The sequence below is a fragment of the Telopea speciosissima genome, unplaced genomic scaffold (genome assembly GCF_018873765.1).
Source record: "Telopea speciosissima isolate NSW1024214 ecotype Mountain lineage unplaced genomic scaffold, Tspe_v1 Tspe_v1.0192, whole genome shotgun sequence".
Classification (NCBI taxonomy): Eukaryota; Viridiplantae; Streptophyta; class Magnoliopsida; order Proteales; family Proteaceae; genus Telopea; species Telopea speciosissima.
The window spans coordinates 26,678-44,350 of NW_025317528.1; the positions used below are offsets into that span (position 1 = coordinate 26,678).

A 17,673-nucleotide genomic window follows, 5' to 3' on the forward strand; every position below is an offset into this window, starting at 1 on the left:
AATGAACATATGCCAAAATAGGTATCGATTGAAGGTCACGACCCTCAACATCGCATCCACACGTCTAATAAGGGATAAGGACACTTTTTAGAAATCCCAAACCAAAAAAAGTACAGAAATGCGTCCAAATAACCCCAAATGATCCACCCGGTCAGGTTTAAATCGAAAATGAACATATGCTGAAATAGGTATCTATACGAAGGTCACGACCCACAACATCGCATCCACACGTCTAATAAGAAATAAGGACACTTTAAAAAAAATACGAAACCCAAAAAAGTACAGAAATGTCCCTAAATCACCCCAAACGACCCACCCGGTCTTATTTAAACTAAAAATGAACATATGTTGAAATAAGTATCGATTCGAAGGTCACGACCCTCAACATCGTATCCACACGTCTAATAAGAGATAAGGACACTTTTTAGAAAATCCCAAGCCCAAAAAAGTACAGAAATGCCCCCAAATAACCGAAAATGACCCACCCCGTCTGGTTCGGACCGAAAATGAACATATGTCAAAATAGTTATCAATTTGAAGGTCATGAACCGCAACAACGCATCCACATGTCTAATAAGATATAAGGACACTTTTTAGAGAATCCCAAACCCAAAAAAATACAGAAATGCCCCCAAAGAACCCCCAAACGACCCACCCGGCATGCTTCAAACCGAAAATGAACATATGTCAAAATAGGTATCGATTCGAAGGTCACGACCCTCAACATCACATCCACACGTCTAATGAGAGATAAGGACACTTTTTAGAAAATACCAACCCCAAAAAAGTGCAGAAATGCCCCCAAATAACCCCAAACGACCCAGCCGGTCTGGTTTAAACCGAAAATAAACATATGCCAAAATAGGTATCGATTCGAACGTCACGACCCACAAATCGCATCCACACATCTAATAAGAGATAAGGACACCTTTTAGAAAATACCAAACCCTAAAAAAGTACAGAAATGTCCCCAAATAACCCCAAACGACCCACCTGGTCTGGTTTAACCTGAAAATGAACATATGTCAAAATTGGTATCGATTCGAAGGTCACGACCATCAACATCTCATCTACACGTCTAATAAGGGATAATGACACTTTTTAGAAAATTCCAACCCCAGAAAAGTACAAAAATGCCCCCAAATAACCCCAAATGACCCACTCGGTCTGGTTTAAACCAAAAATGAACATATGCTGAAATAGGTATCGATTCGAAGGTCACGACCCACAACAGTGCATCCACACGTCTAATAAGAGATAAGGACACTTTTTAGAAAATACCAAACCCAAAAAAGTACAGAAATGCCCCCGAATCACCCCAAAGGACACACCCGGTCTTATTTAAATCGGAAATGAACATATGTTAAAATAGGTATCGATTCGAAGGTCACGACCCTCAACATCGTATCCACACATCTAATAAGAAATGAGGACACTTTTTAGAAAATACGAAACCAAAAAAAGTACAGAAATGCCCTTGAATCGCCCCAAACGACCCACCCGATCCTATTTAAACCGAAAATGAACATATGTTGAAATAAGTATCGATTCGAAGGTCACGACCCTCAACATCGTATCCACACGTATAATAAGAGATAAGGACACTTTTTAGAAAATCCCAAGCCCAAAAAAGTACAGAAACGCCCCCAAATAAGCCCAAACGACCCACCCCGTCTGGTTCGGACCAAAAATGAACATTTGTCGACATAGTTATGAATTTGAAGGTCACGAACCGCAACAACGCATCCACATGTCTAATAAGAGATAAGGACACTTTTTAGAGAATCCCAAACCCAAAAAAGTACAGAAATGCCCCCAAATAACCCCAAACGACCCACCCGGCCTGCCTCAAACCAAAAATGAACATATGTCAAAATAGGTATTGATTCGAAGGTCACGACCCTCAACATCACATCCACACATCTAATAAGAGATAATGACCCTTTTTAGAAAATACCAAACCCAAAAAAAGTACAGAAATGTCCCCAAATAACCCCAAACAACCCACCTCATCTGGTTGAACTCAAAAATGAACATATGTCGAAATAGGTATCGATTCGAAGGTCACGACCCTCAACATCGCATCTACATGTCTAATAAGAGATAAGGACACTTTTTAGAAAATTCCAAGCCCGAAAAAGTATAAAAATGCCCCCAAATAACCCCAAACGACCCACCCGGTCTGGTTTAAATCGAAAATGAACATATGCTAAAATAGGTATCGATACGATGGTCACAACCCAAAACATCGCATCCACACTTCTAATAAGAGATAGGGACACTTTTTAGAAAATACGAGGCCCAAAAAAATACAGAAATGCCCCTGAATCTCCCCAAACGACCCACTCGGTTTTATTTAAACCGAAAATGAACATATTTTGAAATAGGTATCGATTCGAAGGTCACCACCCTCAACATCGCTTCCACACGTCTAATAAGAGATAAGGACACTTTTTAGAAAATCCCAAGCCCAAAAAAGTATAGAGATGCCCCCAAATAACCCCAAACGACCCACTCGGTCTGGTTCAGATCGAAAATGAACATATGTCGAAATAGGTATCGATTCGAAAGTCACGACCCGCAACGTCGCATCCACATGTCTAATAAGAGATAAGGTCACTTTTTAGAGAATCCCAAACCCAAAAAAGTATAGAAATGCCCCCAAATAACCCCGAGCGACCCACCTGGCCTGCTTCAAACCGAAAATGAACATATGTCAAAATAGGTATCGATTCGAAGGTCACGACCCTCAACATAGCATCCACATGCCTAATAAGAGATAAGGACACTTTTTAGAAAATACCAAACCCAAAAAAATACAAAAATGCCCCCAAATAACCCCAAACAACCTAGCTGGTCTGGTTTAAACAGAAAATGAACATATGCCGAAATAGGTTTCGATTCGTAGGTCACGACCCGCAACATCGAATCCACATGTCTTATAAGAGAGAAGGACACTTTTTAGATAATCTCAAACCCAAAAAAGTACATAAAAGCCCCCAAATAACCCCAAACGACCCACCAGGCCTGCTTTAAATCGAAAATGAACATATGCCAAAATAGGTATCGATTCGCAGGTCACGTCCCTCAACATCGCATCCACATGTCTAATAAGAGATAAGGACACTTTTTAGAGAATCCCAAACCTAAAAAAGTACAGAAATGCCCCCGAATCACCCCAAACGACCCACCCGGTCTTATTTAAACCGAAAATGAACATATGTTGAAATAGGTATCGATTCGAAGGTCACGACCCTCAACATCACATCCACACGTCTAATTAGGGATAAGGAAACTTTTTAGAAAATACCAAACCCAAAAAAGTACAGAAATGTCCCCAAAGATCCCCAAATGACCCACCCTGTTTGGTTTGACCTAAAAATGAACATATGTAGAAATAGGTATCAATTCGAAGGTCACGACCCTCAACTTCGCATCTACACGTCTAATAAGATATAAGGACACTTTTTAGAAAATTCCAAGCCCAAAAAAGTACAGAAATGCCCGCAAATAACCCTAAACGACACACCCGGTCTTCATTAAATCGAAAATGAACATATTTTGAAATAGGTATCGATTCAAAGGTTACGACCCTCAACATTGCATCCACACGCCTAATAAGAGATAAGTACACTTTTTAGAAAATCCCAAGCCCAAATAAGTACAGAAATGCCCCCAAATAACCCCAGACGACCCACCCGACCTGCTTTAAACCGAAAATGAACATATGCCAAAATAGTTAGCGATTCGAAGTTGGCAGTGGAGATTCTCATAGGTGTGTTCAGTTGCCCTTGGAATGTATATGTTTTAAAGAACCAGATCATCTCTAGTCTGAACCAATTGACTCACTATGAAGTGAGGAATGTTTGGAGGGAATTGAACCAACCGGCAGATCTTATTGCTTCTGGTAAGGTCCAGTTTAGACCTCCGTGATTGGCTTGGGTGGCTTTTCCTTGTAGTTACAAGGGGTTTGTCCTCGTGGGTGTGGGGCCTCTTCCTCCTCCTTAGGTCTGTCTAAGGGGTGGAAGTTGGCTGCCTTCTTTTGTATCTTTCTTTTTTACTTTTTTATACACAACTTATCTATCGAAAAAAAAAAAATAAAGGTATCGATTCGAAGGTCAGGACCCTCAACATCGTATCCACATGTCTAACAAGAGATAAGGACACTTTTTAGAGAATCCCAAACCCAAAAAAGTACCGAAATGCCCCCAAATAACCCAAAACGACCCACTCAGTCTGGTTTAAACCGAAAATGAACATATGCTGAAATAGGTATCGATACGAAGGCCACGACCCACAACATCTTATCCACACATCTAATAAGAGATGAGGACACTTTTTAGAAAATAAAAAAACCAAGAAAGTACAGAAATGCCCCCGAATCACCCCAAACGACCATCCGGTCTTATTTAAATCGAAAATGAACAAATGTTGAAATAGGTATCGATTCGAAGGTCACGACCCTCAACATCGCATCCACACTTCTAATAAGATTTAAGGACACTTTTTAGAAAATCCCAAGCCCAGAAAAGTACAGAAATGCCCCCAAATAACCCCAAATGACTACCCGGTCTGGTTCGGACAAAAAATGAACATATGTCAAAATAGGTATTTGAAGAAAGAAGAGATCGAGATCGGGTGAGGAGAGAGAAGCTCTGGTGATTTTGAGAGTTGGGTTCTAGGTGTTGGTTCTTGGTGATGGCCGGCAGGCCATTGGCTTTGGCTAATGGTCTTCCTCCTCCTCCCAATCCGGGAGAAGGGGAGGCAGGGAATGTTGATGCTTTTGATGGAGGTTCAAGGCAGGCTAGGGACCGTGATGTTGTGGAGGCGGGCGCTCCGGTTTGGAGTTGGGTGGTTCCTCTTCGGGGGTGGTGGGGCAAGCATTGCTTCAGGTGCTGGTACGAATGGTTTGAAGAAAGGAGTGTCCTGGGCTTCTTTTCTTCAGTCTTCTTCAAGAAACCTGAGCCATGAAGGGTTGGAACTGAGTTTTATTGAACCAGCACGCATGGATGGCATCTGTGTTGCTCAATGCTCATCGGCTGTGCTCCGGGTAGAATTATCTAAGTGGAAGAATACCCTCTTTGGTCATTTTATTGGTCGTAGACCAAGTTTTACCTATGTTAAAGAAGATTTGCTGAAAAAATGGCAACTTTTTGAGCATGTTGATGTAAACCTCTTGGAGAGTGGCTTCTTTGTTTTTCGTTTTAATTTGGAGGAAGATAAGGCCAAGGTGTTAGAAGGTGGTCCTTGGAATGTGCTTTATAGGCCTCTAATCCTTAGACCTTGGAAACCTGGTATGAAGCTCGAGAAGGTAGTTCTGTCCTCTATTCCAGTTTGGGTTTCCCTCCCTAATCTCCCCTTTCATTTCTGGGACGTGGATGCTCTGAGTTCGATAGCTAGTGTTCTTGGTAAGCCAATTGCCACTGACAAGATGACTAAAACGAAGGAAAGGCTTTCCTATGCTCGGCTATGTGTTGAAATTGAAGCCAGCCACGATCTTCCAGATCAGGTGGCAGTCCATGATGATGAAGGTCTGGTATTTTATCAAAATGTTAATTATGAATGGTGTCCTCCCCGCTGCAGCAGCTGCATGACTTTTGGTCATTCAAATTCTCAATGTGGTGTTATCCAAGGCTCCCAAAAGGGGACCAACCGGAAAGAATGGAGGGTGAAGAATGATGGCTGTTCTCAGGTGGCCGGAGCACATGCTGGTGGTGGATCTCAGGCCAGCCATGGCGGTGATGGGGATAATTTTCAAAATTCAAATTGTGGTGCTATTTTGAGAAACAAAGGTGCTGGGATTGCGCTTTCCCCTAATTACAGAGGAGCAAAATCCATGGAGATTTCCAAAACTGCCATATCTGTGGAGAAGAATGATAGATTTTCAAAAAACATTCCTAATGTTATCCCTAAGAATCTGGCTGGGAAAGGGAAGGAGATTGTATACTCTAATGCTTTTGCATTGTTAGAAGATCTTACGGAGGAGGTTTCATATGATCCTACGAAGATTATGCTTGATGCTGACTCATGCAATATCTTATTGGGTAAAGATCTAAATGATGGGCACAATTCTAGGGATTTTACAAACAAGGAAGCTGAGGAGGTAGGTGAAATTCTGCCTAATGTAGTAGATTCGATCCAGACCCACGGAAGGAATGGTAGTACAGCTGTTACGGATGGTGAAGATTTGGAGAATCCAGAAAATTCTATTAACATGTTTATTACAGCTGGTGATTCTCCTATTCAAGCTCATGTGTTGGCCACTAAAGAAGGTATTGATGAGAGTGGAGAGAGGATAAGTGGGTCTCATATGGAGGGTAATATTACAGCTACTACAAATTTGGAAAGCAATGCTGATTGGGGTGGCGCTATTAGGGAATCTCTCCTGAAAATTCTTGATGAGGAAGGAAAAATTGATGGAGATGTCATAGGAGAGGGGGTTAAAGATGATTCTCAGTCAGCTCTTGTTCCCAAATCAGCCAACCTCTATTCAAAAGGAAGGAAGGAATCGCCCCCTCCCCGTGGCTCAACCAACTTTGAAAGACTAAAGAAGCAAGCTACGGAGATTCGGTCAACCCAAGGGCAATCTGGAAAAGGTATGGGTCATTCGAATTCTGGTTCTTTTTCTATTTTGGGCCGAGCCACAGGGAAGGGGCCTAAGTTCCAGGCCCAACGGGTTCTCTTAAACCCGAAAGAGCCCGGTGAGGCCAAGGGAGATGGACCTAGTAAGGGGGGAGTTGACGGTTCTAACCTTCAGTCTAAATGAAGTGCTTAGTCTGGAATGTCAGAGGCATGAATGCCTCAACTAAACGGCTGGGGATTAAGAAGGTGTGCAAAGATCATCAGGCTAAGTTGGTTTGTCTACTGGAAACAAAGGTTAAGGTGGATAATTGTGGTGCTATTTTTGATAATTTTATTCCAGATTGGAAGTATGTGCACAATGGTGAGATTGATAATACTATTCGGATTTGGTTGGGCTCGGATTCGAGTTTTTTTAATGTTGAAGAAATTCAAAAAACTAAGCAGTTTATTCATGCCAAGGTGTCGATTATGGGAACTGCTGGCTCTTTCCTTTGCACTGTAGTTTATGCTCTCAATACTGTGGCAGGCCAGAAGGATTTGTGGGAGGATGTGGGAAGTCTTGCTAGTGCTATTGCTACTCCATGGGCTATCTTAGGGGATTTCAATGTTATCCGGATTCATAATGAGAAAATTGGTGGGGACCCGGTTCGGTTTGAGGCTATTGATGATTTCAACACTTTGATTGAAGACTCTGGGCTGATTGACTTGAAGTGGAAAGGGGAAGCTATGACTTGGAATAACAGGCAAAGTGGTGATGCTAGAATTTGCTGTAAGCTAGACAGGGTGATGGTAAACTTGGCTTGGATGGATGTTTTCAGAACTTCAGAGGCTATTTTTCACCCTCCTGGTCTCTCTGACCACTCTCCTGTAGTGGTGGCTGTGTTAGATGAGGTTAATTTCGGCCCTAAACCTTTCTGGTTTTTTGAAGGTTGGATTGGTAGAGCTGGGTTTGATGATATGGTTTTTTTTTTTTTTTTTTTTTGATAGGTAAGTGTGATTGTATTAAAGAAAAAAAAGAAGAATATACAAGGAAGGCAGCCCTTACCCCAACCCCTTAGACTGGCCTAAGAGGAAAGGGAGGGCTCCAGAGACACCCCGAGGACAAGCCCTCGGTAATACAACCCAAAGAAAAAGGGAAAATACTCAAAATGAAGAGGTCCTGAAATAAGCTTTACAGTCCGCATCATTCTGGATCAACTCCACCAACTCTAGGGGAAACTCCGAGGGATTAAAGATAGATTCCCCATCCCCAGTATCAATGGCTGCTATGAAGTCCGCTAGCTGGTTCATTTCCCTCCAAACATGCCTAATTTCTTTGTGATGTAACTGCTCACAAAGGGAAATAATACGACCCTTCAAGACCTGCATGGCCCATGGGCAGCCAACTTCACCATTTAAGATATCCACTGCAAGCTTGGAATCCGATCTAATAGAAACACGGCGAAGATCATTTTGAATGCACAACATAATCTCCCTAAGGATAGCCAGGAGCTCCATGCCAAGAACCGAATTTTCCTCTCCCTTTCCAACATAGGCTAAAATGGCAGCCCCTGTAGCATCTAGAAATGAGTCCTCCATAGGAGGCTCTATCAGCCGTCAAGGACCCATCACAATGATATGGTTTGGAAGGGCTGAGAGCAGCCTGTTAGCTTGCTCCTCAATCCCATCCTTAGGTTTGCTGCTCGGTTAAGGAATGTTAAAAAAGAGCTGAAAAAGTGGAATAAAGAGTGCATTGGAGATGTTTTTGTTACGGTAAAGGCTGCACAGGTTGAGTTGTACCAAACTCAATGCAATCTTAGGGACCACCCTGATGACCCGAATCTGGTTCTTTTGGAGACTCAAGCTAAGGTGAAGTTATGGGAAGCCTTGGTCATTGAAGAAAAGTTCTTGAAGGAGAAGTCTAGGGTGAAACATATTCAGCTGGGGGATGGTAATAATAGTTTCTTTCACAAGTCCATGATTTGTAGGCAGAATAGGAAGCATATTCTCGAGATTAAAGGGGAAGGAGGTGAAATTGTTAAGGATCCTAGCCAGATCAAAGATGAAGCTGTCTCTTTCTACAAGAAGTTGTTTGGATCTGATTCGGTGGATGGTGGTTGTTTTCCCAACTCGGTCCCCTTGTAGAATGGCCTGTCCCTCTCTCAACAGGGAAGTCTTATTGGTAGGGTGTCCAATAAGGAGATTATGGAGGTTGTGTTTGCTATGAAAAATTACAAAGCTCTAAGACCGGATGGGTTTGGGGCTGCTTTTTTCAAACATTCTTGGGATGTGGTTGGTGAAGATTTGACTCTAGCAGTGAAATGGTTCTTCAGTAAGTCTTGCCTCCCTAGTTCGATTAATGCTACTTTTATTAGTCTTATTCCTAAGACGGGGGATGTCTCTTCCTTTGCTGGTTATAGGCCCATAGCCCTTTGCAATCTTTTTTATAAGATCATCACAAAAATCTTATCTAATAGATTACAAGGAGTGGTTGGGCAGGTGGTGAGTGATTCCCAGTCTGCATTTATCAAGGGAAGGTCTATTATGGACAACATCCTTGTCTGTCATGATGTGGTCCGAGGGATTGAGCAAAAAGGCACTAGTCCTACAGTAGTTTTAAAGATTGACCTTCATAAAGCTTATGACTCCCTTAGTAGGAAATTCTTCTTTGAGACGATGGAAAGAATGGGTTTCCCTCAGAAGTTCATTGGTTGGGTGAAGGCTTGTGGCGACACTCCCTGTTTTTCCATTTTATTAAATGGGAGTCCAGCTGGCTATTTCAAAGGGGGAAGGGGAATTCGGCAGGGGGACCCCATTTCTCCCTATATTTTCACTATTGCAATGGAGGGGTTTTCAGCCTTGATGAGGAAGTTGGAGGTTGAGAGTAGGATCAGTCTTCTCCCCAGATGTAAGAGCTCCCACCTCTCTCACCTTATCTTTGCAGATGATTTGATGATCTTTGTGAAGGCTACTACGGACTCTATTTCGGCCTGCCTGGGGGCCTTGGATGAGTTTCATACCTACTCTGGGTTGAAGCTCAACAGGGCTAAGTCCTCCATTATTTTAGGGGGCCTTATCCACACGGCCAGACTGCAACTTTTGGAATTAACGAATTTTGTGGATACCAAGTAACCTATCCAGTACCTAGGTGTTCCACTTATCTCTCGAAAACTGGCTTATGCAGATTGCTCCTCTATTTTGGATCGGGTGCGGAATAGGCTTGATGGTTGGAAAGCGCATCTTTTATCTTTTATCGGACGGTTACAACTCTTGAGCTCTGTTCTTCAAGGCTGCTACATTTATTGGTCAGGGATTTTTGGACTGCCTAGTGCTCTAAAGAGAAAGTTAGAGTCCATCTTCTCCAATTTCCTTTGGTCTGGCCCGTCTCTTGAACGTAAGGTACATTATATTTGTTGGGAGAGGATTTGCAAACCTAAGGCTGAAGGGGGCCTTGGTATTAGAAGAATTTCAAATATGAATACGGCGGGTATTCTTAAGAAAATTTGGTGGATTGCCTCTAAAAAGGACAGTCTTTGGGTTAGGTGGGTTTACACCCGCTATCTAAAAAATGATTCTATTTGGACTGTTAAGATTCCCCAAAACTGCTCTTGGGTTTGGCAGAAAGTTCTCAAGTTTAGAAATTTGAGCCTCACATCCATCATATTATTGGGAATGGCCAATCTACTAGACTTTGGTTGGATAATTGGCATCCTAAAGGGGTTTTGATTAAAAGGTTTGGGGATCGGGTTCGGTATGATGCTGGTTCTACCCGACTTGCCTTGGTTTCGGACTTTATTAGAGGTGGTCTATGGCATTTGCCCCCCCAGGGCTCTTTTGATCTGATTACTATTTCTAGGGATCTCCCTAGTATTCCCATTGTGAATGGGGAGGAGGATCTTATTGTTTGGAAGGAAACCCCTAATGGCCTCTTTACTACTAAGTCGGCTTGGGAACTTGTGAGAAGCAGTGCTACTAAGGTGGTTTGGCATAGCCTTGTTTGGTTTCCTGGTTTTTTACCTAGGCATTCCTGTACTACCTGGAGATGTCTTATGGGTGGGCTCCCAACAAAGGACCAACTTATTAGAAGGAATATTGGAGTTGGGCAGAATTGCGTCCTGTGTTGGGGTGGGGGTTTGGAGAGTCATGCCCATCTATTTTTTGACTGTCCCTTTTCTAAGACCATTTGGGATAGGGTTAGTTCTAAGTGCTCTCAAAGTGGTAAAGGACCTGCTGGCTTTTTTGATGTGGTTAATTGGCTCTCTCGTGGTTTGTGCTAATGACAAGTTAGATGTTATCCCCAAGTTGGCTTTCTTTGCTACAGTTTATCATGTTTGGTGGGAGAGAAATCAACGCCTCTTTAGTAATCAATCAAGGTCTTATGATAAAATCCTTCAAGATATCAACTTTAATGTGGTCATTAAAGGTTCTCATTGTCCGATTTTGGCTACCCATACCCCTAGAAATCAGTTCTTGGTTGATATTTGGGGGATCCAAGTGCGGTGGGCAGTTTCGGCCCCCAAAGCTTGTTCTTGGCCGAAACCCCCTACTCACTTGGTCACGCTCCATTGTGATGGGTCCTTGAGTGGAGATAGAGCTTCTTATGGCAGTCTTGTTCGTAATACCACAGGAGATCCGATCCTGGCTTATGTTGGTAAAGGTGTGGAGGCTTCGGTTCTTAGCATGGAGTTGTTAGCCATTCACAAGGGGGTGGCATTGTGTTTAGAGAGGAATCTTCGACATGTTTCTAATAGATCTGATTCGAAGTTGGCAGTGGAGATTCTCACTGGTGTGTTCAGTTGCCCTTGGAATGTATATGTTTTGAAGAACCAGATCATCTCTAGTCTAAACCAGTTGACCCACTATGAAGTGAGGCATGTTTGGAGGGAATTGAACCAGCCGGCAGATTTTATTGCTTCCATTAATTGTGGGGATGGGGAAGCTATTTTGTAACCTCCTGAGTTTCATGATGACCTGATGCGGCTGATCCTTGATGATGCTTCTGGTAAGGTCCAGTTTAGACCTCCGTGATTGGGTTGGGTGGCTTTTCCTTGTAGTTACGAGGGGTTTGTCCTCGGGGGTGTGGGGCCTCTTCCTCCTCCTTAGGTCTGTCTAAGGGGTGGGAGAAGGCTGCCTTCTTTTATATCTTTCTTTTCTTCTTCTTCATACACACAACTTACCTATCGAAAAAAACAAAGGTATCGTTTCGAAGGTCACGACCCTCAACACCGCATCCACACATCTAATAAGAGGTACGAATACTTTTTAGAAAATCCAAACCCCAAAAAAGTGGAGAAATGCCCCCAAATAACCCCAAATGACCCAACTGGTGTGGTTTAAACCGAAAATCAACATACAGTGAAATCGGTATCAATTCGATAGTCACGATCCTCAACATCGCATCCACACATCTAATAAGAGATAAGGACACTTTTAAGAAAATACCAAACCCAATAAAGTACAGAAATGCCTCCAAATAACCCCAAACGACCCACTCGGTCAGGTTAAAACTGAAAATGAACATATGCCGAAATAGGTAACGATTCGAAGGTCACGATCCTCAACATCGCATTCACATGTCTAATAATAGATAAGGGCATTTTTTAGAAAATACCAAGTACAAAAATGCCCCTAGATATCCCCAATCGACCCACCCGGTCGGGTTTAAACCGAAAATGAACATATGTCGAAATAGGTATCACTTCAAAGGTCCCGACCCTAAACATCGCATCCATACATCTAGTAATAGATAAGGACACATTTAAGAAAATCCCAAGCCTAAAAAAGTATAGAATTGCCCCCCAAATAACCCCAAACAACCCACCCATTCTGGTTTAAAGAAAAAATGTATATATGTCAAAATAGGTATCGATTCGAAGGTCACGACCCTCAACACCGCATCCACATGTCTAATAAGAGGTACGAATAGTTTTAAAAAAATCCCAAGCTCAAAAAAATATAGAACTGCACCCAAATAACCCCAAACGATCCACCTAGTCTTGTTTAAATCGAAAATTAACATATGCCAAAATAGGTATCGATTCAGAGGTTACGACCCTCAACATCGCATCCACACGTCTAATAAGAGTTAAGGACACGTTTTTGAAAATCCCAATCCCAAAAAAGTTCAGAAAGGCCCCCAAATAACTACAAACGACCCACCCAGTCTGGTTTAAACCGAAAATGAACATATGCCGAATAGGTATCGAATTGAAGGTCACAACCCTCAACATCGTATCCACACATCGAATAAGAGATAAGGACACTTTTTAGAAAATACCAAACCCAAAAAACTACAGAAATGCCCCCAAATAATCCCAAACAACCCACCCAATCTAGTTTAAATCGAAAATGAACAACATATGCCCAAATAGGTATCGATTCGAAGGTCACGACCCTCAACATCGCATCTACACGTCTAATAAGAGACAAGGACACTTTTTAGAAAATACCAAACCCAAAAAAGTATAGAAAAGCCCCCAAATAACCCCAAACGAGCCACCCGGTCTGGTTTAAACCGAAAATGAACATATGGCGAAATAGGTATGGATTCGAAGGTAACGATCCTCAACATTGCATCCACACGTATAACAAGAGATAAGGACACTTTTAAGAAAATCCCAAGCCCAAAAAAGTACAAAAATGCCCCCAAATAACCCCAAACGACCCACCCGATCTAGTTTAAACCGAAAATGAACATATGTCGAAATAGGCATCGATTCGAAGGTCACGACCTTGAACATTGCATCCATACGTCTAATATGCGATAAGGACACTTTTCAGAAAATCCCAAGCCTAAAAATGTATAGAAATGCTCCCAAATAACCCCAAACGACCCACCCGGTACGGTTTAAATAAAAAACTGAACATATGTCGAAATAGGTATCGATTCGAAGGTCACGACCCACAACACCACATCCACACGACTAATAAGAATTACGAACACATTTTAGAAAATCCCAAGCCCAAAAAAGTACAAAAATTCCCCCAGATAACCCCAAACGATCCACCCGGTCTTGTTTAAATCGAAAATGAACATATGCCGAAATAGGTATCGATTCGAAGGTCACGACCCTCAACAACGCATCCACACGTCTAATAAGGGACAAGGACAGTTTTTAGAAAATAGGAAACTCAAAAGAGTATAGAAATGCCTCTAAATAACCCCAACCGACCCACCCGGTCTGATTTAAACCGAAAATGAACATATATCGAAATAGGTATCGATTCGAAGATTATGACCCTGAACATCGCATCCACACTTCTTATAAGAGATATGGACCCTTTTCAGAAAATCCCAATCCCAAAAAAGTACAGTAATTCCCCCAAATAACCCCAAACGACCCACCCGGTCTGGTTTAAAACGAAAATGAACATATGTCGAAATAGGTATCGATTCGAAGGTCACGACCCTCAACAACGCATCCACACATCTAATAAGAGACAAGGACATTTTTTAGAAAATGCCAAACCCAAAAAAGTTCAGAAAGGCCCCCAAATAACCCCAAACGACCCACCCAGTCTGGTTTAAACCGAAAATGAATATATGTCAAAATTGGTATCGATTTGAAGGTCATGATCTTCAACACCGCATCCACACATCTAACCAGAGATAATGACATTTTTAACTAATACCAAACCCAAAAAAGTACAGAAATGCCCCAAAATAACCCCAAACGACCCACCCAATCTGGTTTAAACCGAAAATGAACGTATGCCGAAATAGGTATCGATTTGGAGGTCACGACCATCAACATCGCATCCCCACGTCTAATAAGAGATAAGGACACATTTCAAAAAATCCCAAACCCAAAAAAAGTATAGAAATGCCCCCAAATAACCCCAAACGTCCCACCCGGTCTTGTTCAAATTGAAAATGAACTAATGTCAAAATAGGTATCGATTTCAAGGTCATGACCCTCAACATCGCATCCACACGTCTAATAAGAGGTACGGACACTTTTTAGAAAATCCCAAGCCCAAAAAAGTATAGAAATGCCCCCAAATAACCCCAAACGACCCACCCGGTCTGGTTTAAACTAAAAATGAACATATGTCAAAATAGGCATCGATTTGAAGGTCACGACCCTCAACATTCCATCCACACGTCTAATAAGAGATAAGGACACCTTTTAGAACATACCAAACCCAAAAAAGTACAGAATTGCCCCCAAATAAGACCAAAGGACCCACCTAGTATGGTTGAAACAAAAAATGAACATATGTCGAAATAGGTGACGATTCGAAGGTCACGATCCTCAAAATCGCATCCACACGTCTAATAAGAGATAAGGACACTTATTAGAACATACCAAACCTAAAAAAGTACAGAATTGCCCCCAAATAAGCCCAAACGACCCACCCGGTCTGGTTTAAACAAAAAATGAACATATGTCGAAATTGGTATCGATTCGAATGTGATGACCCTCAACACCGCATCCACACATCTCACAAAAGATACAGACACTTTTTAGAAATTCCCAAGCCCAGAAAAGTACAGAAAGGCCCCTAAATAACCCCAAACGACCCACCCGGTCTAGTTTAAAACGAAAATGAGCATATGTTGAAATAGGTATCGATACGAAGGTCACGACCCACAACATTGCATCTACACGTCTAATAAGAGATAAGGAAACTTTTTAGAAAATGCCAAATCCAAAAAACTATAGAAATGCATATGTCGAAATAGGTATCGATTCGAGGGTCACGACCCTCAACATCGCATCCACACGTCTAATAAGAGATAAGGACACATTTTAGAAAATCCCAAGCTCAAAAAAGTACAGAAATTCCTCCAAATAACCCCTAACGACCCACCAGGTCTGGTTTAAACCGAAAATGAACATATGCCGTAATAGGTATTGATTCGAAGGTCACGACCCTCAACATCGCATCCACACGTCTAATAATAGACAAGGACACTTTTTAGAAAATACCAAACCCAAAAAAGTACAAAAATGCCCCCAGATAACCCCAAATAACCCACCCAGTCTGGTTTGAATAAGAAATGAACATACGTCGAAATAGGTATCGATTCAAAGGTCACGACCCTGAACATCGCATCCATATGTCTAATAAGAGATAAGGACACTTTTCAGAAAATCCCAAGCGATGAAAAGTACAGAAATACCCCCAAATAACCCCAAACGACCTACCTGGTCTGGTTTAAACCAAAAATGAAAATATGTCAAAATTGGTATTGATTCGTAGGTCACAACCCTCAACACCGCATCCACTCATCCAATAAGAGGTACGAACAATTTTTAGAAAATCCCATGCCCAAAAAAGTACAGAAATGCCCCAAAATAACCCGAAACGACCCACCCGGTCTTGTTTAAACCAAAAATTAACATATACCGAAATAGGTATTGATTCGAAGGTCACGGCATTCAACATTGCATCCACACGTCTAATAAGAGATAACTTTTAAGAAAATCCCAAGCCCCAAAAAGAACAGAAAGGCCCCCAAATAACCCCAAACGACCCACCCGATTTGGTTTAAACCGAAAATGAACATATGCCCAATAGGTATCAAATCAAAGGTCACAACCCTCAACATCGCATCCACACGTCTAATAAGAGATAATGACCCTTTTTAGAAAATACCAAACCCAAAAAAGGACAGAAATGCCCCAAAATAACCCCAAACATCCCACCTGGTCTTGTTTAAACCAAAAATGAACATATGTCGAAATAGGTATCGATTCGAAGGTCACGACCCTCAACATCGCATCCACATGTCTAGTAAGAGATAAGGACACTTTTTATAAAATACCAAACCCAAAAAAGTACAGAAATTCCCGCATATAACCCCAAGCGACCCACCTGGTATGGTTTAAATAAAAAATGATCATATGCCGAAATAGGAATCAATTCGAAGGTCACAACCCGCAACACCGCATCCACACGTCTAATAAGGGGTACGGACACTTTTTAGAAAACCCCAAGCCCAAAAAAGTAGAGGATTGCCCGCAAATAACCCCAAATGACCCACCCAATGTGGTTTTAATCGAAAATGAACATATGCCGAAATAGGTATCGCTTCGAAGGTCACGACCCTCAACATCGCATCCACACATCTAATAAGAGATAAGGACACTTTTTAGAAAATACCAAACCCAATAAAGTACAGAAATTTCCCCAAATAACCCCAAATGACCCACCCGGTCAAGTTAAAACTAAAAATGAACAAATGCCGAAATAGGTAACGATCCTCAACATCGCATCCACACGTATGATAAGTGATAAGGACATTTTTTTAGAAAATACAAAACCCAAAAAAGTGCAGAAATGCCCCCAAATAAGCCCAAACGACCCACCTGGTCTGGTTTAAACCAAGAATGGACATATGTCAAAATAGGTATCGATTCGAAGGTCATGACCCTCAACACCGCATCCACACGTCTAACAACAGATACAGACATTTTTTAGAAAATCTGAAGCCCAAAAAAGTACAGAAATGCCCCCAAATAACCCCAAACGACCCATCTGGTCTAGTTTAAACTGAAAATGAACATATGCCGAAATAGGTATTGATTCGGAGGTCACCACCCACAACAACACATCCACACGTCTAATAAGAGATAAGGACACTTTTTAGAAAATGCCAAATCCAAAAAAGTACAGAAATGCCCCCAAATTACCCTAAACGACCCCCCCAGTCTGGTTTAAACCGTAAATGAACAAATGCCGTAATACATAGCGATACGAAGGTCACGACCCTGAACATCACATCCATACGTCTAATAAGAGATAAGGAGACTTTTTAGAAAATCCCAAGCCTAAAAAATTATAGAAATGCCCACAAATAACCCCAAACGACCTACCCGGTCTGGTTTAATGAAAAAATGAATATATGTCAAAAAAGGTATCGATTCGAAGCTCACGACCCTCAACACCACATCCACACGTCTAATAAGAGGTACAAACACATTTAAGAAAATCCCAAGCTCAAAAAAGTACAGAAATGCCCCTAAATAACCCCAAATGACCAACCCGGTCTGGTGTAAATCGAAAATGAACATATGTCGAAATAGGTATGGATTCGAAGGTAACGACCCTCAACATCGCATCCACACGTGTAAAAAGAGATAAGGACACTTTTTCAAAAAATCC

General features: G+C 41.8%; 1 protein-coding gene across 1 annotated transcript; it reads right to left on the bottom strand.

Annotated features, from left to right (window-relative positions):
* Positions 1–7,725: 7,725 nt before the first annotated feature.
* On the bottom strand, positions 7,726–8,160 carry LOC122647827. Its single transcript, XM_043841131.1, has one exon. It carries the CDS (start codon positions 8,158–8,160, stop codon positions 7,726–7,728), a length of 435 nt encoding a protein of 144 aa, XP_043697066.1.
* Between the last annotated feature and the right edge of the window lie 9,513 nt (positions 8,161–17,673).

What these genes read in the sequence shown, in the direction of transcription:
- LOC122647827 (XM_043841131.1), bottom strand. Translation starts at nt 8,160, where the DNA reads ATGGAGGACTCATTTCTAGATGCTACAGGGGCTGCCATTTTAGCCTAT.